Below are 25,190 nucleotides of genomic sequence, written 5' to 3'. Positions count from 1 at the left end.
GTGGGTAATCTCAGTTCTTGACCCTAAAACTCTGTAATTATAGGGAATTGCTTTCTATGCACTAAATCATTCCTCATTCTTTACCTTGGAACCTTCTCTGTGGGATAGTTTTAGAGTTCTGGACCTGACATCATTTATTTGCTGTGGTACTTTACAAACTACAAAAAGTGCAGAAGGAAAATGTATTTAACAAAATAAATTTTATTGCACTTTTAGAAATAACTTTTTTCTACTATTGGGATTTTTGTAGATAAATCATTTTATATTTTTTTTTCTAAAGGATTGTGATCAACCCCAATGTGTTTAATGGGCTACTGAGCTGTTGATTGGTGAGTAGTATACACATGCCTCTTGTCATTTGCTCACTATGCTATTCTGCATGGTGCCAGTGGTGTATTGCTGCTCGTCTTGAGGTGACTTTCAGTGGCTAAATAAAGTTATATGCAAGCGATAACACAATAATAATACTATTTTCTTTTGGCATGTTAATGTTACTTTATGGAAAGGTCAGCACAGATACTATATGTAGTTAGGGAACTACTGACTGTGGTTAAGGAACTAATGACTGCTTGTTTATTATAAATGCTATATGTGTAAATTGTATCTATTATATATCTCATCTCTTCTCTATGTCATTCCTTAATCAGAAAACCTACCAATCTCTCTACACTTTTTAGAAGTAGCAATGAGTATTATATTTGGAATGTGAGCTACCTGAGCAGACAGCACTGGCATCTTCACCATGGTGACAATCATGTGTTCCCCAAGCGCTATGTGGACATGCATCAATAGAAGGTTCTGTTCCTTTACACATTACATCATCCAGCCAGATAGTACCATTCCCTCTTCCATACTGAGCATTTGCTGGAGCTGACAGAGCAGTTCCACAGCCCAACTGATTACACACAATTTTTACATCATGAATGTCCCAGGAATCATCACACACTGTGCCCCACTCTTCATTGTGAAACACTTCAACTCTTCCCGCACATCTGCTGGGTCCATTCACCAACCTTATGGACTGGTCACCTAAAATAAGAAGATTGTTGCTGTAATGGAGTTAGTTTTAGCAATGGGAACCTATTCCTATTTGCAAAAGGCAACTTGGATGATATATCCCGTTCATTATTAGTATTGTATTAGTCAGCTGTCATATATTAATTTCTTTTTCACTTGTACCTTATGCTTATACGAAAATCCATTTTTTTTATGTGTTAAACTAGATTTTGCTATTACATTGTTTTAAAGGGACACTAAAGCCTACTTTTTTAAATTTATAAATCAGAAGTTATTGGTTGCATTGCAAAAGATCTGTATACAAGAAAAGTGCTTTAATGCATTTTAAGCTGTCATGTTGTTGAAAAATATACATTGTTTTTGGAATTCTAAGACACATCCCTTGAAAAGCCTCTTGAAAGTAAATTTTCTTCCTGCTGTGGCCAATTAGGTACATCTATAAAGAAGCTCCTGCAAATATCATCCAATAACTGTGCATCATGTAGGAAGGTCAGGGTTCTGCATTCCACAGAAAGCACACCAGACTCTCTGGGGGAGTGGGGACACTGCAGTTTTGAGAGTAAAATTACAGGAAAGCAGGCAAAATAAATTATGAAAAATATACAATATTTCAAAGGTTTTTTTAATAATGCATAATTCAAGATTTTGGGCTAGTAGTAGATTAGTTTAATAGTATTAGATTAATAGTAATTACTGCTCACAGGATATCTGCATAAGCCACAGAAAAACAGTATAGTATATTGCAAAAATGCTTCTATTTCAAATTGAAATGCACCCATGCACATTTAATTTTTGACCTTCCTAGTACCTGTTTAACACTACAGTTTAATATGTCTTTTTATTTCTTTGTAAGCCCTACTGTAATATATGCATCTCCGTCAAATACTTAATTGTAGGGAGCACCTTGACACACTGCTCTCAAGGTAAAAACTTCCTCTAGAGAATTCCAATGGGGCTTTATAGTACTGATTAGATCTTTTTATTTAATTTTAGTATTGCTATTTTTACATTGATATATCCGGTTTGTAGGGATGAGCGAATGTAGAATTTAGTAAATTGATAAATAATAGATACAAATATATATTGAATCAAAATGTTTCTAGTTCGAATATTGCATATTTCCAATTTTAAATTGAGCTTTAGAAATACTTTCAAAAATATATTGATTCAAATTTTTCTAAATCGAATATTGCATAATTCGGTTCAAATTATGCAATATTCAAATTTGAAAAATTTGAACAAAATATTACATTTAAAGATAGCATTAGAAATTCAATTATATTAAAGGAATATTAGAAAGTTGTACAAACATTCAACATTTGAAACAAACAAATGTGTTAAAATTTGTTTTATTTTTTTGAATGTTGTAAAAAATGTGCCCATCCCTATCTGTTTTGCTCATCAATATTCTAGTTTGCATAGTCTTTTCAGATGTTCTCCTCTCTTGATTGCATGCACACTCACGAATAGCTCGCTCTAGCCCCCCAAGTCTCTAAAATTACTATGTTATTCTAACAGTTTACTCACAATAGCACACTCATCTCACCATTTTTAGCTAATGGGTCTACACTACATAATAACAAAGAAATAACTGAGAATATAAAGACTTGTTATTAAATGTTTAACTATAATTTCAGTCTTTGGCCACCATTTATAAATGTGCAAGCAGACAAGGTTTTCACACAAGGAACCTGTCCTTTGAAGCAGCATTGACTGATAGAATTTACCATTGAACAAGCAAAGTCTCAGACTCTTGTGCAACCAGTTGTGCAAGAGCAGGGTTTGCCTGTCATCTCAGACAATTAAGTCCAATTTGTTTGACATCTGCAGCCTCTAAGGTTGTGGACAGTTTAAGAAGGAGCAGATTTAAAACCAGTGATCATTAAAGTGCCATAAAACAGGTTGAGATCTGTGCATATCCTAAAAGGACTAATTAAGTAAAAATAGTTTGCATAAAAAATAGTTTAACAATCAATTGTTGGGAAGTATTTGAAAATAATTTTCAAAATAAGCAAAAATTCTTAAAATAGCCATGCTGTCTGGACACTGTGCTCCACCCTTCTTATCAGTGTTTAGACACAGGCATTGTTTTTCACCTGAGTTTACAGCTTCTAGGCATGCTCCAGCAGATAATCTCTATTCATTTGTGCATTTTACCAAAACAACAATGGATATAGCTACAGCCATACAAGGAATTGATAAACACTACAATAAGACTGGTTATCAGACATATCCACCAGCCCATAAGATTGTTACTTCACATACAAAGCCTGATTATCTATAGGATTGATACATTGTATCTAAAGTGATTATTAGGTATCATCATTTTAACTATATCGGTTTTTAGATATTTAGCATTATTAATGCTTAGGCAAGACACCGGTGTCTGTTTTTTATTCTGTTTATTCTGTTTTTTATACTGTTACAGCATGTCACTTAAATTTTATCTGTTTTAATATATATTGATATAAGAATCTATGGGTATCCACTCAAGTGTATAGCAATAAATATTGATTTGATACAAACGTATCTATACATTTGTGTTTTTTAAGGTTCTAAGCAACACCTTATATTCTACATAGATACCTAAGATATTTTATGATATATGAACTCACCAAACTACATTTGGATTACATATATGAAATTATTTTTATTACTAGTTACATTTAGGAACAGCAATTTTTTGCGCCACCTATCATTTATATATTATTTTAAACTTTTTGGGGGACATTTGTTTTAAGGTGTGCTAGTTTCCTATTCTGATTTTGATAGTCACATAAATCCTTTTATTTGTTTGAACTAAATGCCCTTTTAAGGGCAATGCCCATACAAATGCCCTTTTAAGGGCAATGGGTAGATTAGGTTTTTTAGATAGTTTGTTTTATTTTGTGGGTTTTGGGGGGTGGGGGTTTGTAATGTTAGTGGGTCTTCGTAATTTTTTTTTCAGTTAAAAGAGATGTTTAACTTAGGGCAATGCCCTACAAAAGGCCCTTTTAAGGGCTATTGGTAATTTATTCTAGATTTTTTTTTTTAAATGGGTATTAGAATAGGAATAATTTTTATTATTTTTTATAATTTCTTTGTTATTTTGTGTAATGTATTTTTTTCGTTTTGGGGTGGGTTTTTATTTTTAGATAAGGGCTTGGGCAGTGAAAGAGCTAATACCTTTATTCATTGGCGGCGATGTTGGGGTGTGGCGGAATAGGGTTAATAACTTTAATATAGTGGCGGCGATACCAGGAGCGGCAGATTAGGGGTTAATAAATTTAGGTGGCTGCGATATCGGGAGCGGCAGATTAGGGTTAATAACTTTATTTAGATGTCGGCGATGTCAGGGGCAGCAGATTAGGGGTGTTTAGACGTGGGGTTTATGTTAGGGTGTTAGGTTTAAACGTAACTTTTATTTTCCCTATAGACATCAATGGGGCTGCTTTACAGAGCTTTTCATTCCGCGAATGCAGGTGTTAGTTTTTTTTCTAACACTCTCTCCCTATTTATGTCTATGGGGGAAGCCTGCACAAGCACGTCAAAGCAGCACTTGTATTTTGTGCGGTATGGAGCTCAACGCAACCATATCGCACGCACAAGCTGGCTGTTTGAAAACTTGTTATGGCTGCGCTATAGGGGGTTAAATAACTTTTGTTGCGTTTGTTAATTTCCCTATAGCGCACATAACTCGTAATCTAGCTGAAGGATTTTTAAAAAAGAAAAATTGAATGCTCTATAAATCATGAAAATATAATTTTGACTTTACTGTCCCATTAATGGAAGGGTTATAGGTTAACAATTATGCTTACACTTTATGCCAATAATAGCTTAAACACAGACAAATACTGTTCGATATTCTCACCCTTTACCCCAGTTAACCAAGGTCACATATTCACCTGATTGTGACATTCCAACGAGGGAAACTAAAAAATGGAAAAGAACAAAAAAGTATTTAAAAACAACAGAAAAGTGGAGCTTTGTAAGCGGATGGGAAGAACTTTAACCAGACACGAAGCGCAAAGCAAAATACAAGTAGGTTAGAAACAAGTGAGTTTTTGTAGTAAGACCAAACAATGCACACATACAGATAAAACATCATAAAAAGTCCCTAAGAATAAAGCAAGCCCTAAACAGATATTATCAATTTTCCAAGTAATTTTGTCTTCAAAATGTTTACATTGTATGCAATCTACTGGCTTTAATGTGTATTATTGTTTTAAAGGTGTTTTATTTAGATACTGATCAATATAGCCCTATCTTTGTGTATATCACCTAATTATTACTTCCTTTAACTAGAATAATAGCTCTTCTTGTATAAGTTCATTGTGCATTTTAAAGTAATAAACAATAATGAGATGGCTTCAATTCCTTTATTAAAAAAATATAAATAATAATTTACAGGAAAAGTTTTGTTATAGCTATGATTTTTATTGTTTACCATTTTACCATTAAAATAATTGCAATATGAATCAATTTGAAAACTTTTTTTTATGTTTCAGAATAACTTTTTATTTATTTAAAACAATTTTCATTTCTATGTATTACATGTTCTTGTATATATTAATTTTTTATTAAAAGAACATTTTGATTTTTGCTTCTTTCATTAAATTGATTTAGTTCTGTTGATATCCTTTGTTAAAAAAGCTTATGAGTTTTAATCCACTACTAGGAGCTAGCTTTTGATTGGTAGCTACACACACACACATGCCTCTTGTCTTTGGCTCAGCTAGTGAATTGCTGTTCTGGAACTGACTTTAACTACATATTCAACCCATTTGAAAAAGTTAAATGCAGTTCTATGCAAGCAATTATATGCAAGCATATTAGAACATTTTCCTTTTGCACTTGTATGCCCCTTTTTATAGTATTAATATTATTATTATACTTTATTTATAAAGTATATTAATGTAAGAGAAAAAATAAAAACATTATATGGCATTCTTGCACACAGTGCTGAGGGTGATAACAAATAATTATGGAAATTGAAAAGGGCGTGCAACATAAAAAAAACATTTATTAAAGGGACATTAAACCCAGATTTTTTCTTTCATGATTCAGATGGAGAATACCATTTTAAACAACTTTCTAATTTACTTCTATTATCTAATTTGCTTCATTCTCTTGATATTCTTTCCTGAAAAGCATATCTAGATAGGCTCAGTAGCTTCTGATTGGTGGCTGCACATAGATGCCTCATGTGATTGGCTCACCCATGTGTATTGCTAATTTCTTTAACAAAAGATGTCTAAAGAATGAAGCAAATTAGATAATAGAAGTAAATAAGAATGCTGTTTAAAATTGTATTCTCTACCTGAATCATGAAATTCATTTTTTATGGTTTAATGTCCCTTTAAGGGTATATTAAAAATATATTGGACTAAACCATTCCATATATAGAGAAATAAAAACATCAAAATTGCAACACTGCCTCCCTGCATAAGTCAACCAATCATATTATAAGTGGTAACCACTAATCAGAAAAATCTGCAGAGGTTCAGCACAAAAAAATGTAATTATCCCCACCAGCCCCTCCTGGCATATGTTGTTTATCTGGTCATTTTTATTGGCCTATTCAGGCAATGATAACCACTATAATAGCGATAATTCAGAGGATGCAGCACAGGAATACCCAGTGGTTTAAATAACCAGCCAGGAGTACTGCGAAAGGATAGTTAAAGGAACATTCTGTCGAAAATTTAAATGCACATAGCTTAATTACATCTTTGAATAGAAATATATTTGCAATATACATTGTATTAGCAAAAATGCTTCTAGTAAAAGTTATTACTGTTTTAGTGTTAGCATTTTTCTCTGCATGTGCATGTGAAGTATAGCTAGACATTCTTAGTTCACCAGCATTTTAAATACTGTACCTGCTCGCATCAGTGGGGCTTGTATCATATCAACAATTAACAAATTGATTCATTACCAGATAGTACAAGCATCCTACGCTCTCTGACCAAGTGCTGTGATTAAAATGCTGGTGCACAGTGCATACTTAAATACACTTTTAAAACAGCTGTAGCTTTTATTAGAAATAATTTTGCTTAATACATGTATATTACAAAAATGCTTCTATTCAAAATTGAAATAAATCAATGTGGAGTTAAATTTTGGCTGGAATGTCCCTTTAAGCCTGCTGGCATATTAGTACACTAGGAATCTTTTGTACTCGCAGTACACTGGCTGGTGGGGATAATTGCCCATTTTTGTGCTGAACCTCTGCAGATTTTTCTGATTAGTGGTTACCACTTATAGTATGATTGGTTGACTTATGCGGGGAGGCAGTTTTGCTATTTTGATGTTTTTATTTCTCTAAATATGGAATGGTTTAGTCCAATATATTTTTAATATATCCTTAATAAATGTTTTTTTATGTTTCACGCCCTCTTCAATTTCCATGATTGTTTGTTATCACCCTCAGCACTGTGCAAGTGTGACATATAATGTTTTTATTTTTTCTCTTACATTAATATATATACATTTTTCAAGCATCAGGCACTGCTCCACTAAGTTACATAGGTCTAATCTTAGGGAGATTCCTGAAGGTGATTACTGAACCCCACTACCCCTGGTCTTTGTCTAGGGGTTCCTTTGATATATTTATTTATAAAGTACCAACATATCTTGCAGCTCTGTTAATGTGTACAATTCATTTAAAGGGACAGTAAAGTCAAAACTAAACTTTCATGATTCAGATAGGACATGCAATTTTAAACAACTTTCCAATTTACTTTTATCATCAAATTTGCTTTGTTCCCTTGGTGGTATTTCTATTTCTAAACAGTTGAAAACCGCCTCTTAGCTCAGAGCATTATGAAAGTTTTTCACAGTTAGACAGTGTTAGTTCATGTGTGTCATATAGATAACATTGTGCTCACTCCCGTGAAGATATTTAGGAGTCTTCACTGATTGACTACACTGCATGTCTGTCAAAAGCACTTAGATAAGGAGGCTGTCTGCAGAGGCTTAGATACAAGGTAATCACAGAGGTAAAAAGTATATTAATATAACTGTGTTGTTTATGCAAAAAACGGGGAATTGGTAATAAAGGGATTATCTATCTTTTTAAATAAGAAACATTTTGGTGTAGACTGTCCCTTTAAATAAAACAATGATGCAAAACTTGTAAGAGACAGGACAAAATTTGACAAACAAATACAGGAGGAATTACGGGCCCTATTCGTGTGGGAACTTACAATACAGAAGGGTAGGAGGGGGAAGATCAGGAGGTGAGTACTGCAAGGGTAAGAATAATGTTAGTAAAGAGTTAGATGAGGGCAGTTATTAGGTAAGTGGAATTAATTTGTTACTGAGTCGGTGTTAAGCTTCCTTGAACAGAAATGTCTTTATGGAGCGTTAAAAGAAAGCAGATCAGTGAAAAGTTTGACAGCGTGAGGAAGAGCATTCCAGAGGGTTGTCCAACAGAAGTCCTGCAGTCTAGCATGGGTAGAGGTGATAACCGAAGAAGCAAGGAGCTGATCATTGTTGGATCTTAGTGGGAGGGCTGGAGTATATTTGATTAGTGAGAATAGGTAGTGGGAAGCGGCATAGGATAAAAATAAAAGCCTGTTATAATTTCTTATATATATACTGTATATAAACAATTATTATATAATCTTGTTACAATTTTTTTATTATTATTAGGATTTTAGTAAAAGCCTCTGCACCAGCCATGTGCACTCGAGATTTTATAGTTAAATCCTTATAAAACAGCTTTTTAAATATATATATGATATATATATAATGCCTACCACATAAATACCAAATATTTTATCACCACAAACTAAACAACTCAAGCTAAATATGGCCATAACTATGCTATCTATCCACATAAAATATTGAGTAAATTGAATAGAGCTTGTTGTGGAATATTTTGAATCATTTTCTGCAACGGCAGTGCATTTACTCTGTAATGATCCCACAAACACAATGTGCAATGTAGCCTTATGTTGAAATATTAGAATATGATGTATTTAACAATATAATTGCATGTACGGTTCTTGAAGGTTAGTCATGGTGGCAGCTTTATAATCCACTCCATAAAATACCTGAACTAACTCTAGTCCTTATACAACTGGGAAGGGATACAAGAGAAGAAAGCATACGTATACCTTTATATAAATCCCTGGTAAGACCTTATCTTGAATATGGAATACAGTTTGGGGAATTATTATTAAAAAAGGACATTGCAGAACTAGAAAGAGTTCAGAGAAGGGTTTCAAAATAAATAAGGGGAGTGGATGATTTAAGCTATGAAAGAGGTTAGACAAATGATGTCTGTTTCATTTATAAAAGAGTCCCATGAGGTGTGTATATATATATATATATATATACACACATGTATATAAAGTGAGAGAGACTGAGAGTAAGAAAAGTGCTTAACTGGAGCTTAATAGCTCACCCTATGGGATGGTAACCACCCAGGATGCAGCTTCTTTCTGCGCAGACTGCACTTTTCACAGAAAAGAACTTTATTGGAGTATATCACTCTGACCTCATCCATAAGGACAGTTCAGCCCCGATCAGATATACTTCAGGAGAGTTCTTCTCTTTGAAAAGCACAATTGGGCTTAAAGAGGCTGCTCCTAGGTGGTGACTTGCTATAGAACAAGCTACTAAGCTGTTGTTCATTCCTGGAAGCGCACTTCTTTCTGTACGTATGGGTAGGTGTGTGTATCTATCTATCTATCTATCTATCTATCTATCTATCTATCTATCTATCTATCTATATATATATATATATATATATATATATATATATATATATATATATATATATACAGTATCTCACAAAAGTGAGTACACCCTTCACATTTTTGTAAATATTTTATTATATATTTTCATGTGACAACACTGAAGAAATGACACTTTGCTACAATGTAAAGTGTACAACCTGTATAACAGTGTAAATTTGTTGTCCCCTCAAAATAACTCAACACACAGCCAATAATGTCTAAACCATTGGCAACAAAAGAAAGTACACCCCTAAGTGGAAATGTCCAAATTGGGCCCAATTAGTAATTTTCCCTCCCCGGTGTCACGTGACTTGCTAGTGTTACAAGGTCTCAGGTGTGAATGGGGATCAGGTGTGTTAAATTTGGTGTTATCGCTCTCACACTCTCTCATACTGGTCACTGGAAGTTCAACATGGCACATCATGGCAAAGATTTCTCTGAGGATCTGAAAAAAATTGCTCTACATAAAGATGGCCTAGACTATAAGAAGATTGCCAAGATCCTGAAACTGAGCTGCAGCATGGTGGGCAAGACCATACAGCGGACAGGTTCCACTCAGAACAGGCCTCTCCATGGTCAACCTAAGAAGTTGAGTGCACATGCTCAGCGTCACATCCAGAGGTTGTCTTTGGGAAATAGACGTATGAGTGCTGCCAGCATTGCTGCAGAGGTTGAAGGGGTGGGTGGTCAGCCTGTCAGTGCTCAGACCATATGCCGCACACTGCATCAAATTGGTCTGCATGGGTGTCGTCCCAGAAGGAAGCCTCTTCTAAAGATGATGCACAAGAAATTCCGCAAACAGTTTGCTGAAGACAAGCATACTAAGGACATGGATTACTGGAACCATGTCCTGTTATCCAATGAGACCAAGATAAACTTATTTGGTTCAGATGGTGTCAAGCATGTGTGGCGGCAACCAGGTGAGGAGTACAAAGACAAGTGTGTCTTGTCTACAGTCAAGCATGGTGGTGGGAGTGTCATGGTCTGGGCCTGCATGAGTGCTGCCGGCACTGGGGAGCTACAGTTCATTGAGGGAACCATGAATGCCAACATGTACTGTGACATACTGAAGCAGAGACTGGGCCGCAGGGCAGTATTCCAACAGGATAACGACCCCAAACACACCTCTAAGATGACCACTGCCTTGCTAAAGAAGCTGAGGGTAAAGGTGATGGACTGGCCAATCATGCCTCCAGACCTAAACCCTATTGAGCATCTGTGAGTCATCCTTAAACGGAAGGTGGGGGAGCGCAAGGTCTCTAACATCCACCAGCTCTGTGATGTCGTCATGGTGGAGTGGAAGAGGATTCCAGTGGCAACCTGTGAAGCTCTGGTGAACTCCATTCTCAAGAGGGTTAAGGCAGTGCTGAAAAATAATGGTCGCCACTGAAAATATTGACACTTTGGGCCCAATTTGGACATGTCCACTTAGGGGTGTACTCACTTTTGTTGCCAACGGTTTAGACATTAATGGCTGTGTGTTGAATTATTTTGAGGGGACAGCAAATTTACAATGTTATGCAGGCTGTACACTCACTACTTTACATTGTAGGAAAGTGTAATTTCTTCAGTGTTGTCACATGGAAAGATATAATTCAATATTTACAAAAAACGTGAGGGGTGTAATCACTTTTGTGAGATACTGTGTATGTATATATATATATACACAAATAGTGAAGAAAAGATTCGATCCTCAGGTCAAAATAGGTAATTAAAAACGTCTTTATTTAATTTACATTAAAAAGTCCCTGGAGGGGTCCTATACAGCAAGAGAACATAGAGCACTGTGTACTCAAGCTGACATGTTTCGGCTGAGTGCCGTAATCATAGCTTGATTGAGTGCATCAGTGCTAATCATTTAAAAGACAATGTTGTTTATGATTGGTTAAAACATAATTACACATTTACAATGTTCAAGCTGGAGTGCTGAGTTAACCTATTCCCTGCCTAATTTTTATATGCTGCTGATTAACCACTACCTAATGTTAAAAGGAGACATTCATATGTAAAGTATAGATATATATATATGTCAGTTGCAGAAAAGTTAATTGTAGACCTGGACTTATTGCACTATATGCCTGTCAATGTTGTAAAATATATTTGGTTATTTTGTTATGTTTTGCATTGTTCATAACCATTCTGTTTAATACATTTTCATTTTATATTTTACATTTTACATTTTATTTCCATTCCTCAGTTGTTACATTAACTATTTGATTGCCATACCCGCAGTAAGTATATTTCTTCTGTAGCTTTTACCTAGCTACTTAAGTGACCTCTAACACAATTCACTGGGCTGGTGACTATTGTATATTGTGCTTACTGCACAACGTTATTTGGTTAATATATAACAGAGACACTTCTAATATAAATTCTGTTAACTGATGGGGTATAGAGGAATATATACATATATATATACTGTATATAGTACAAAAAAGACGATACTGCCAATTTAGCCAAATTAAAGTGGGCTGGCTATAAGTCCACTTTATTTTGGCTAAATTTCCAGTGAGTGTGGTCTTTTATGTTCTGTGATTTTTCTACCCACACCCTGGTTGTTGTCCTTTATGTTAGTGTTATATATAAAACGGAGTAGGAATCGGCATTCTCACTAACATAAGGGACAACAACATTTTACAGGACAACTGTCATGGTGCACAGAAATATCAATACAATTTATCTAATGAAAAGGTTAACTAGCCCGTAACATTACTGCATTGCTACAGTTTGTATGGACTAAAAAAAGAAATAGCCTGAAACACAAGTGTGTTTAAAAAAAATAAATAAAAAAAATAATAATAATTATATATATAGCACTTTCAAAAAGAAGAGGTCACATTGTAATTTTAGTGGAAAATAGATTCAATACTAGCTGTTTTTGGCTACAACCGATATCCCAGGTGAAGATTTATTGTGGTAAAATGGTAGGCATTTTTTAATGTATTACTCTCGGCTCAACATTTTTTTTGTTAACAAGGAAGTTGAACTCAATGGACTTTTTATGTTCTTTCAACCTCATGTACAATGAATTATGATAAATGAACTGAAAATGCTGGTCGAGATAAAGAAATATTACAATATACTAACATACATATGATTATTTTATTAGTTTAAAAAAAAATACATAAACATAACATCCAGGGCAGGACAGGAGATAGCTGGAATGGTCTGGGAACATGACTACATGGCAAAAGGGCAAAGATGGTGTTGGCAAAGCAATTGAGTACAGCAAACTTTGAGTGGCAAATACAAAACAGTTTATTCATGACCTGTTGTTTTGTGGAAAACAGGTACTGATGAAGCCTCTCAGTTTCTTTAACATCCCTTAATAACAATTAGTTTGCTCCAATGTTCACCTTTGATCGTCAGAAAGACAACATTAATTATATGGAAATAGATTGATTGGAAACCAGTCCTCATGTACAATAATATTGTTCAGTGTCCATCCACTTGCTGATTTTACTTGCTAGCATTATATGAACACCCATAGGTTAAATAAGTGCTGAACTAAGTTTTAGCCAATTATATATCATTGACTCATTTTTAAATAGCCAGTTGTCCAGAGCAATGGATCGTGGTCTTTGAGTTTTGAGTTTGGTCTTTGGACTGAAACTGATCAGACCAGGGATAACCAGCACTTTTTATCCCTTCCATTTGTATCCATGATGCTTTTAAAAGGTTTTAAATAAAGACTAAACTTCTCCAAATGGCACATTCTATAATTATTTCAGGAAAGGAGAGAGTTTGAATGCAATTTAGTTCTAGGAGTGGAGTTAGTGGGCATTTGATTGGTCTGACAAGTTGGTTCTGGAAGGAGTTTGGTAGGTCATAGGTGTAAAATAATTTGTGGTTTAGATTCTCCACAGTTTCAGTATGTGAAACCAAGATATAATTAGGGTAATGGAAGTTGTGGGAGGACAGAAGGACAAAGCTCCCAACCTATGACAATACCACAAAATGGACAATGGTTTAGGAGCATACATCGTTGCCTCTTTTCTATTGTAGTTAGTTCTACCTGTGTCATTATTTTACATGTATCAAGCTTTTGCAATGCATTTGAGTTTTCAAATATGCTTATGTTAAATCCCAACCGAACTAGAAGAATAAATTTTAACATCAACTAACGTCACCCAGTGGTATTTAGAGTATACAGAAGAGCATTTTTATTAATTTATATCTGTGATCATTGCTTCTTCATAACTATCACCCCATTCATATATCTGATTTAGTTCAGTCAAATGTCAGTTACTGTGTAGTCCAACATTGAATTAGTTCAAGTGCATATAAGACTTGACGGTAAAGACTGGAGATATATATATATATATATATACAGGTGGACCTCGGTTTACAACGGTTCAATTTACACCGTTTCAGAATAACAACCTTTTTTTCCAGTCATGTGACTGCTATTGAAAAGCATTGAGAAGCAGTGCATTTATTAAAATAGCCAGTAGGTGGAGCTGTCCGCTTGTGTTGCAGCAAAGCCAAGCAAGCTGAAATTAATCAGTTGAACCAGACCTGAGCTATCAAGCAGATTTTCAAAGGAACAAGATTTTCCTGTCTATAAATCAGTCCAGATTGGAATGCATAGAAAGAACTTTTTGCAGAAAAATGCAAGTGAAGTCTGTGTTGTGATTATTTTATTAGGTTTATAATGCTGTTTAGCAAATGTTTTTGTTCATTTAACTTAGTTTAATTATATATTCTGTGTTGTGTGATTATTTTATTAGGTTTATAATGCTGTTTAGCATTTACAGTCTTCATTTCAAAGCTTTAAAATAATGTATTAGGTGTTATTATGACAATTTTGAGAGGGGCCTGGAACCTAACTCCCTCACTTCCCATTGACTTACATTATAAACTGGGTTTCAATTTACAAGGGTTTCGATTTATAACCATTCCTTCTGGAACCTAACCCCGGCGTAAACTGAGGGCTACCTGTATATATATATATATATATATATATATATATATATATATACATATATATAAGATGCTCAAATAACAAAGTATTGCAGTATGCAGTGATCCCTTTTTTATTGGACTAACATAATATTTCAAAGACAAGCTTTCGAGAGTTTTCCTCCCTTCCTCAGGTCTGAAGCAATACTGATCAATTTGATATAGATACACATCACATACAACAAATGGAAGGGAGGGAGGGGGGTGAGAGGGGTGTCATAAAAAGCAGAGGTTGTGTCTGAAGTAGAAAATAGCTGAGAATAGCCAGAAAGAGTAAATAAACAGAGGAGAGTAAATAGGCAAGATGAAAGGAAAAACAAAAGGAAAAAGAAACCAATATAGGACAATAAGATAAGAGATTATAGAAAGTTATGGTAGTGTGTGAGAAAGCCAGAGTCTACATTAAGTCCTTCATTTCTGGTGTTGAAATGTGTGATCATTTTCATCTCAAACGTCTTTCGTTCATGAGAGTCTTTGAAATTCCCTTTAAGAACTTTAATACTGAGGTTAAGGATGGAGTGGAGGGCAGGATTGTGTGTATCAGGGTGCTGCAGGGTCATGGTGGATTTCCGTTGGGGGAGGAGTTTTGCAGTGTACCTGCATGCAGGTGTTGTGAGAGGATGCCCTACTATCAGCTCCCCGCTCTCTGCCACTTACCTGGGAAAGCTTGCCGAGGTTTTTGAGCGTGGCACTCTGCAGGGTTTCAACCTGCTCGAGAGTTTGAAGTCTACATTAGCTGTCATGGCTGCGACTGCACTGCAGTACAAATTTTAAATTTTCCCTACAAGCTACAGCCCTTACCAAGAAGGAGCTACTGACCGGTGTTGAAGTAAATAAGGAAAGGCGCCGCCCTGAACGGCTGAGGCTTGCAGCGGCTGGATAAGGTCTCCCAACAGTCCCGGTGTCTGGTGCACGAGTACAACAAGACTCCCTGAGAAGGTGAAGCGGACCGGTCGGACCCGGGTACATTCTTAGACACCGCCCGGGGGAATCTGGAGACAAGCTGTTTGAAAATCCGGGAGCGCCGCGGTCATCTGTATATACAGCCGAACCATCCAGAGCCGTCAAAGAGCGCTGTAGCGGAGAGCGAAGATTCACATCTATGTCAGGTCAGGTGTTGAAGTAAATAAGGAAAGGCGCCGTCCTGAACGGCTGAGGCTTGCAGCGGCTGGATAAGGTCTCCCAACAGTCCCGGTGTCTGGTGCACGAGTACAACAAGACTCCCTGAGAAGGTGAAGTGGACCTGTCGGACCCGGGTACATCCTTAGACACCGCCCGGGGGAATCTGGAGACAAGCTGTTGGAAAATACCGGGAGCGCTGCGGTCATCTGTATATACAGCCGCACCATCCAGAGCCGGCAAAGAGCGCTGTAGCGGACAGCGAAGATTCACATCTATGTCAGGTCAGACTCCCTCACGGGCTTTTTGTATCTGCATAAGAGGCTTGCACGTTGTTATCTGCTGGTATTATCTAAGCCCGTTGCTGATTAAATCATCTCTGCTATATTAGAGATTTTTGCTGGAGAAAGGCTCAGCAGTATTACAAGAGAGCACTATTATTTAATGGTGCAGTGAGAAGTTGCTGATTCCTGGCTTGACGAGCCGGCTCTCTGGCTACACATTGTTTCTTTGTTACTCGAGCAGAACTTGCCGAGTCGCCCCTGTTGTGTAATTCCATCTGTGATTTGGAGACTTGTCACTAAGGAGGTACTGGGCAACTCGTCTCATCTTCAACAAGACTTTTTTTTTTTTCAGCATATCCAGTTTTGGGGAACATTTGTGTCTTGCGGGGGCACTAGTAAGAAAGCTCAGCTGTAAATTGATTACACTAACTTTGTTGCCAGCGGTTACTATACAACAGAAGTTCATTGAACTGGGGGCAGAATTAGACGCTGTGACAGTCGCTGTGCGTGTGAACCCCCCTAATTGTGTTATCTGTGGTCTGTTAGTCCTATGGCTGGATAAAGGAAAGATCTAAGGAAACAACTTTAGACGCTGAGGCTATTGCTAAGGGGTTTATGGATAAATCAGCTTGAATAAGATGTACCGCCAGGGATAAGAAGTGTCCTTTTCTCTGAGGCTGTGGATTTATAGTTTACTAAAATGTCATATTACATGTATTTTTCTTTGAGATGTTACAATGCCAAGTTAGAGATCTAACACTTGGGTTCAGAAATTTATGTTTTACTAGAGTAGGGTTTATATACCAGTTGGAGGAGGTTGATGTGATTCTATCATTATTATTTTTGGGTATTTAAGTGTGCATTTAACATTTGCTTAGACCCAATATTAACTGAAGATATAAAGAGATAAATAGAATATTAGAATACAAGTTAGTCAAGGGGTAAAAATCCTCTCCAAGTAAAGGTGTTAAGCAACAGCCGTCCCCTATTAAACAAAACTTAATTAAATATTTTACCAATAAGAATTTTCTTAAAGACGATAAGAAAGGTTCTAACTGGGTCAAAGTGTAAACGACTGAAATGTTTGTTCTTGTGATTTGTGCTTGCCATGTCATTTGAGTTTTGGGCTGCACTATATCTGTTGCAAATTGTTCATATGCAGTTTTTTCTTTTTTTTTTTTTTTTTTTTTTGACTTGGTGATTGCTCTTTTTCTGCCGATTATGTTATAGGCTGGCTTTTCCCAGTAAATTAAAATAGTTTTTCCTCTTACACACGCTAACACGTCGTACACCTCAGCACACACTAAAACAAATTCAACTTTATTTGCTATATAATTTTTCTATTTTCATGCACAAATGTGCAATATCTTGCTCTTTTCTAAAGAGGACATAAACTGGTCTTCTATCAGCAATATAAAACAACTTTGGTTTAATATATCCAAGCACCTCACTATATACTAAATTCACTTAATTTTTCACGTTAAGGATTCCCACTGTCTGTTTGTAGTGGTTTTTCTTCTTTTCACTGATCTGAGAGTGTTTCACACTTTTTTGTATTCTTTTTCTTTTCTTTTTATTATCAATGGAAAAATTTATTACGCAAACAAGTTCTAATTCCCCGAAAATGCCAGCAAAATCGAAAGATAAAAAAACCAAGTCAGCTGACATTAGTGCAGATATGGTATCAGATATAGGTCATTCAGTTATAGATACTCAGGCCTTAATTGGTCAACTATCAGCCATTTTCTCACCCCAATTTGATTCCATTAAGAAAGAGTTAGGAGTAATCTCTTCTGATATTGTAACACTCACTTAAGAAGTTAAACAGTTCTCTATTAGGTTAGTGGAGGCTGAGGAAAGGCTCTCCGTAGTAGAGGATCAGACTAACATACACCAAGGAGTCTTAAAAAAACATGAAGATAAATTAAACAATATGCAATTGCGCCTGGAGGATCTGGAAGATCGCTCCAGGCGCAATAACATTAGAATCATTGGCCTTCCGGAGCTTCCGGAGTTTGAGGATCTTATGACATTCACTTCAATGACCTTGCCACAGGCTCTGGGTATGCCAGCACATTTGCTACCTTTGGTTGTTGAAAGGGCGCACAGAACTGGCCCCAGAAGAAATATGGATAGTGGGGCAGTCAGACCAAGAATGATCATTTTCAGACTCCTGAAATTCCAAAATAAAATAGAATTATTGAACCTTTTTAAGAAAAAGAAAAATGAGCCAGTGATATTCGGGAACAACAAGATTTTGTTGTTTCAGGATTTCTCCGGCGAAACTTCTGCTAGGAGGAAGGTTATGGCGCCATTCTGCACTCAATTGATAAACAAGGGAATAAATGCATGGTTGATGTACCCGGCCAGAATTGTAATAGATGATAAAGGCAGTAGACGAGTATTTAATGAAGTAACAGAGATTACTGAATTCTTAAAATCGGTGGGATACTAATGAAATGTATAGATTGTATTAGAAGTGTTTGATCATCCAGGTTGATGTATAGAATTAGGATTCCTAATTGGTCTAATTTTGTTTGGTTTAGTTATTTTATGGTGGGTTTTTTTTTTTTTTTTTTTTTTTCCCCCTTCCTCTCTCCCTGTGTATTTGCTTTAGATGGAATAAGGGAAGATGGCTTGATATTAAATAAGAATGACAGGGAATGTTAGGATGTTGTCCTGGAATGTGGGGCGGGTATCATCCCCAGTAAAACGTAAACTAGTGATTAAAACCCTAGGTAAAAAACAGCCTGATGTGGTTTGTCTTCAAGAAACCCATTTAAATGAGACAGAAGCAGCTAAATTTAAGATCAAATGGGTGGGAGAAGTAATATCTACTAGAGGTTCAACAAAAAAATGTGGATTAGTCATACTATTACACAAAAAACTAGATTATAAAATAATCAAGACAGAGATGGATAGTCAAGCAAGATATATTTTACTTCAAATAGTAATTAATGACATCAAGTTTGTAATCTGCAACATATATGCGCCAAATAGACTATCAGTGAAATTTTGGGAAAAAATTCAAAATAAAGTATTTCCATACAAAAATCAAAATTTAGTAATTTGCGGAGACTTTAATATGACGCTAGATCCAGCTTTAGATCGGTTTTCGCAAAGAAATATAGTTAGTAATAGATATAGTGCAAAGTATTTTAAGAAATTCTGTAATAAATTAAAATTGACAGACATATGGCGGATCCAAAACCCTGACAGTCTTAGGTACACATGTGAATCTCGAGCACACAGAACATTTTCCAGGATTGACCTATTCCTGATCTCTGAACCACTGTCTATTCGGCAAGTCAAGCCCGATATTGGAGAGGTCCTGATATCGGACCATGCAATAATATCTTTAACAGTTTTTCTTTCGAACAAATGTAATTCTCAGAATATGGTATTTTCTTTTCCCCGTTTTCTATGCTCTGAGCCTAGATTCTGTGCATGGCTGCTAGTAAAATGGCAGGAATACACGGCGAATAATGCAGACTATAGAAATAAAATTGAAACTTTTTGGGAAGCGGCTAAAGCCGTGCTGAGAGGTGAGATCGTTGCTTATCTAAATGTTCGGTCAAAAAAGATTAAAGCCAGGGAAGTCATGCTGGCAACAAGTGTACAGGAGATGTATATACGGGTACAACGGGATCCCTCACACCAAAATTGGGACAATTATACTGTTACTAGAAAAGAACGCGATCTTTTCCTAAAACAAAAACTGATAGCTGAGGAAATTAGATTAAATCGTTTCTATAGGGGATTTCATGGGAGGTCAGCTAAATTTCTAGCTAGTCTTACTAAATGTAGAAAGAAGATAAATTTCATATCCGCCATTAAAGATAATGAGAATAGATATTTTGAAACTGAGAAAATTTGCGAAAGTTTGGCTTCTTACTACCAGAGGTTATATTCCACAGTAGAGATAGACATGGATAGGCAGGAGAGATTCTGGGCTAAAATAGTGACTCCACAAATTCCAGCTGAGGATTTGATGGCATTAAATGAACCTATAACTAAAGAAGAAATTGATAAAGCTATTGATAAATTGAAAGGCAATAAAGCAGCTGGCCCTGATGGATTTCCATCTGAATTCTATAAGTGTCTAAAGGAAGAGTTAGTACCAGTATTAGAATTGCTTTATAATAAGTATTATACAGAAAGCATGCCGATTTCAGCTTATTTTACAATGGCCAATATCTCCCTTATATTAAAGAAAGATAAAGATGCAGAGGATCCGGCGTCTTACAGACCAATATCGGTCTTAAACGCTGATTATAAGATTCTAACAGCTATTTTAGCCAATAGATTTTCTCTGTGTTTACAGAAACTCATTCATCCGGACCAAACGGGGTTTATGACCAACAGAAATTCAAGCAAGAATATACGTAAACTAACAACTTTCCTAGACTATGCTTGGAATCAGGAGCAGCCAAATAGAAGATATGATATGGCAGTCTTAACACTAGACGCAGTTAAAGCTTTTGATTCCATAGTATGGGAACATCTATTCACATCACTAGGAAAATTCGGCATTAGAGGGAATTTTGTAAAATGCATTGATAGAATATATTCTAACCCTATATCTCACCTAGTGGTAAACGGTACTATCTCTTCCAAAATCTTTATGCAGCGGGGTACACGACAAGGATGTCCCCTATCTCCTCTACTGTTTAATACAGCACTAGAACCATTTGCAATTCAAGTGAGAAAGTACCTTACTGGAATCCCCCTGGGTACATCTCGCTTGAATATATTATTATATGCAGATGATATTTTACTTTTTTTAGAGAATTTACAGCATTCCATTCCAATTTTGATCCAGCTTCTGGAAGAGTTTAGCTCGTTCTCAGGTTATAAGGTCAATACCGGGAAAAGCGAATTGATGATTGTCGGCAAATCTCCTTTAAGCTTATCTATTAATACTTTTAAAGAGGTAGAATCCATTAAATATTTAGGGCTTGTATTACACAAAAACCCTAAATACTGGTACACTGATAACTATATCTCTTTATTTCAAAAAATTAAAGTGGATCTACAATTGTGGACTTCTTTTCCATTGTCTTTAATGGCGCGGGTCAATCTAGTTAAAACCATTATTCTCCCTCGGCTGCTGTATCCTTTACAGAATTTGCCGATATACTTACGTAATACTGATTTAAGGAAATTGTGTTCCCACTTTTCAAAATTTATATGGGGGAATAAAAAACCTCGCATTTCCCTAGCAAGACTTTCACAAAAATCAGGTGCTGCCGGGTTATCATTTCCTGACATTAGATTGTATAATATTGCCTCATTATTGAAAATTGCAATTGATTGGCTGGCAAAGACAAATATCTATGCCACATATGAAGAAGAATCCTTTTTGATCCATCCTTTCGCATTGGCAGGTATAATTCACTGTCAACCTAAACAGCTCCCTTCTAATGTCTCTATAATGATTACATTTAAAAATATAGTTCTTGCATGGCATAAATTTTGTAAAATATTGGAGATAGATTCTTCCCTTTCAGAATTTCTTCCTATTCAGGGTAACCCTCTCTTTTTACCAGGAATTAATCAGAAGGTTTTTAAGCTATGGGCAGAAAAAGGATTAAATCGGGTTTGCCAATTATTTGGCTCGGACGAGTTAGTACTTCAAGGGGAAACCTTGTTTGCCGCATTTAATTTGCCCAGATCCGATTTATTTGCATTTTTTCAAATCAGACACTTTATCTCTCCTCAAAAATGGAGGTTACCTTTGTCCATTGCATGGTCTGAGGTCAGGACTCTCTTACAAAGATTTACTGCCGGCATTACATCAATTTCTCTGATATACGACATAATGTTATCAAAACAATCTCAAGTCATAATGGATAAGATCTGTAACTTTTGGTTACCGTTAATCCCAGATATAGATCAGGATAAAATTTGCCTGAGCTTTAATAACTTAGATAAGTGCTTAATACCTTCAAATTGGAAGGAATCACATATGAAATTCATAAATGATTTTTACCAATATCCAGCGAAAATTGCCAAGTACTATCGGGATGGATCCGCTGAGTGTCCAAGATGTCACTACCAAGATGCTGATCTGTTTCATATGTTTTGGGCTTGCCCCAAGATAAGACAGTTATGGCAAAAATCACATACTGGTTTAATAAAGTTTACAACTCATCTATCTCCCTCACATTCCGGGATATTGTCTTATTATTTAATACCTCTAATAGTCAAGTGTGTTGTTGGACATACCCCTTAAATATTACAATATTAATTGTAAGACTTTGTATACTAAAAAGCTGGAAAGCCAGAAGAGCGCCCTCGCTCTCTACAGTTACCCAAATGCTACAGGAACAAATTCTCTTTGAATCTTACCATCTTCAGTCTTTGTCTGAAAAAAGAATTAAGAAATTCTTATATGCTTGGTACTCCATCATTAAGACATATCCTCTAACTATTCAAAAACAGATATTAGCACCCTTCCTTTCCTCTCTTAGTTTCATTGAGATGGTCGTATTAGAATTGTTTCCATAGACCTGGATTAGAAATCCAACCGAGGTATAAATGTAGAGAGTAATAAGATCAACTCAAGAAAATACTTTATTATAATTCATTACTTCCCCCCTCTATTTTTTTTTTTTTTCTTTCTTGTCTTTTTTCCTTTTTCTTTTTTATGTAAGCTAGAGAAAAAAAAAAAAAAAAAAAGCCGACAAATGATTGTTATATGTTTTTGTAGACTCAGGTGTCGAGTATCTTTTAATTTGTTTAAGATTGAAAAATTATGTAAATGACAATACGACAAGATTCTTTGTATATTGTACTGTATATCTTTTTCACTGTTGTTGTATTATTAATCATTGTTTTTTGTTACATTGAATGATTCGGCAAATAATAAAGAGATTTAAAAAAAAAAAAAAAGGATGGAGTGACCAGTCTGGGTGAAGTGATGACCAACAGGGGTACAATATTCATTTTCCTTGTGGTTTTTGATCGAGTGTCTGTGTAGATTCATTCTGAGATGCAGCTTTAGGCCAGTTTCTCCAATGTAGCAACCTTTGTCACACGATGTACACTGTATCCTGTACACCACATTAGCAGATGAGCACAAATAGGATCCTTTAATATTATATGATGTGTTATTGTGTCTGGCTGTGTTGTTGTCACATATTTGTTGACACAGTTTGCAGAGTGATTTGTTGCATCGTGCAGTGCCATTCTGTGTAAGCTTCTGTTCTGCGATTAATTTTCTCCAACATTGGTGTGTCCGGTCCACGGTGTCATCCATTACTTGTGGGAATATTCTCTTCCCCAACAGGAAATGGCAAAGAGCACAGCAAAAGCTGTCCATATAGCCCCTCCTCAGGCTCCGCCCCCCAGTCATTCTCTTTGCCGCTCTGAACAAGTAGCATCTCCACGGAGATGGTGAAGAGTATGTGGTCTTTAGTTGTAGTTTTTTATTCTTCTATCAAAAGTTTGTTATTTTAAAATAGTACTGGTTGTACTATTTACTCTGAAACAGAAAGAGATGAAGAGTTCTGTTTAAAAGAGGAGTATGATTTTAGCAGCAGTAACTAAAATCAATTGCTGTTCCCACGCAGGACTGTTGAGCCCAGAGAACTTCAGTTGGGGGGAACAGTTTGCAGACTTTTCTGCTCAAGGTATGACTAGTCCTTTTCTAACAAGACTGTGTAATGCTAGAAGGCTGTCATTTTCCCTCTTGGGGATCGATAAGCCATTTTCTTAGACTCAAGCAGAATAAAGGGCTTATTATGGGCTATAAACTGGTTGACACTCTTAGGGGCTAAATCGATTCCTTTATTTAAGTATTTTATGCAGCTTTAAGTGAATTTTAACTTTGTTAATGTTGGGGAACGTTTTTAAGCGTCAGGCACTTGTTAGACACCTTCCCAGTCAGGAAGGGCCTTTCACTGTATTAGGCAGAGCCTCATTTTCGCGCCATTATTGCACAGTTTCTTTTGGATGCAGTGCATGCAGCTGCATGTGAGAGGGTTTGATTCTCATTGAAAAACGTTCCTGGAGGGCTTATTTCGTATCGTATACCCCCCTGGGATAAGTGAAGTCGCAGCAAACGCTGTGGCTGGGACTGTAGTTGAGTTAAAATTGTTAATTGACTAAAACGGCTCCGGTTTCCTCATTTAAGGGGTTAAAGGCTTGAAAATTGGGGTGCAATACTTTGAATGCATTAAGACACTGTGGTGAAAATTTGGTAAAGATTGAATAATTCCTTCATAGTTTTTCACATATTCAGAAATAAAGTGTGTTCTGTTTAATATTTAAAGAGACAGTAACGGTTTTGTTTAAAAACGGTTTTTGTGCTTTATTACCCTGTTTAAGCCTGTCTAACATGTCTGTACCTTCAGATAGATCATGTTCTGTATGTATGGAGGCCAAGGTGGTCTCCCCTTCAAATGTATGTGATAATTGTGCCATGGCGTCCAAACAAAGTAAGGACAGTACTGTCACATTTAGCAAGGTTGCCCAAGATGATTCATCAAATGAAGGAAGTAGGGATAGTTCTTCATCCTCTCCTTCTGTGTCTATACCAGTTATGCCCGCGCAGGCGACCCCTAGTACTTCTAGCGCGCCAATGCTTGTTACTATGCAACAATTGACGGCAGTAATGGATAACTCCATAGCTAATATTTTATCCAAAATGCCAGCATTTCAAAGAAAGCGTGATTGCTCAGTTTTAAACACAGTAGAGCAGGAAGGCGCTGAGGATAATTTATCTGTTATACCCTCACACCAGTCTGAAGTGGCAGTGAGGGAGGGTTTGTCAGAGGGAGAAATTTCTGACTCAGGAAGAATTTCTCAGCAGGCAGAACCTGATGTTGTGACATTTAAATTTAAGTTAGAGCATCTCCGCGCATTATTTAAGGAGGTGCTATCTACTCTGGATGATTGTGACTCTTTGGTCATTCCAGAAAAATTGTGCAAGATGGACAAATTCTTAGAGGTCCCGGTGCACCCTGATGCTTTTCCGATCCCTAAAAGGGTAGCGGATATAGTGAATAAGGAGTGGGAGAAACCAGGCATACCCTTTGTCCCTCCTCCTATATTTAAGAAATTGTTCCCCATGGTTGAC

General features: G+C 36.1%; 1 protein-coding gene across 1 annotated transcript in view; it reads right to left on the bottom strand.

Moving 5' to 3' along the window:
* Window positions 1-21,928, bottom strand: part of LOC128638894 (deleted in malignant brain tumors 1 protein) — a 100,923-nt gene extending 78,995 nt beyond the window's left edge. Inside the window, exons 1-2 of the mRNA XM_053691023.1 lie at window positions 21,844-21,928; window positions 715-1,029 (exon numbers count right to left, since the gene is read on the bottom strand). Of these exons, the coding sequence (XP_053546998.1) occupies window positions 715-1,029; window positions 21,844-21,928 (400 nt within the window). The remainder of the gene's footprint in view (window positions 1-714; window positions 1,030-21,843) is intronic.
* Window positions 21,929-25,190: the final 3,262 nt, after the last annotated feature.

Source organism: Bombina bombina, chromosome 8 (assembly GCF_027579735.1).
Source record: "Bombina bombina isolate aBomBom1 chromosome 8, aBomBom1.pri, whole genome shotgun sequence".
In the NCBI taxonomy this organism is placed as follows: Eukaryota; Metazoa; Chordata; class Amphibia; order Anura; family Bombinatoridae; genus Bombina; species Bombina bombina.
The sequence above is the reverse complement of the archived record's forward strand: the minus strand, read 5'-3'. Positions and strand labels throughout refer to the sequence as shown.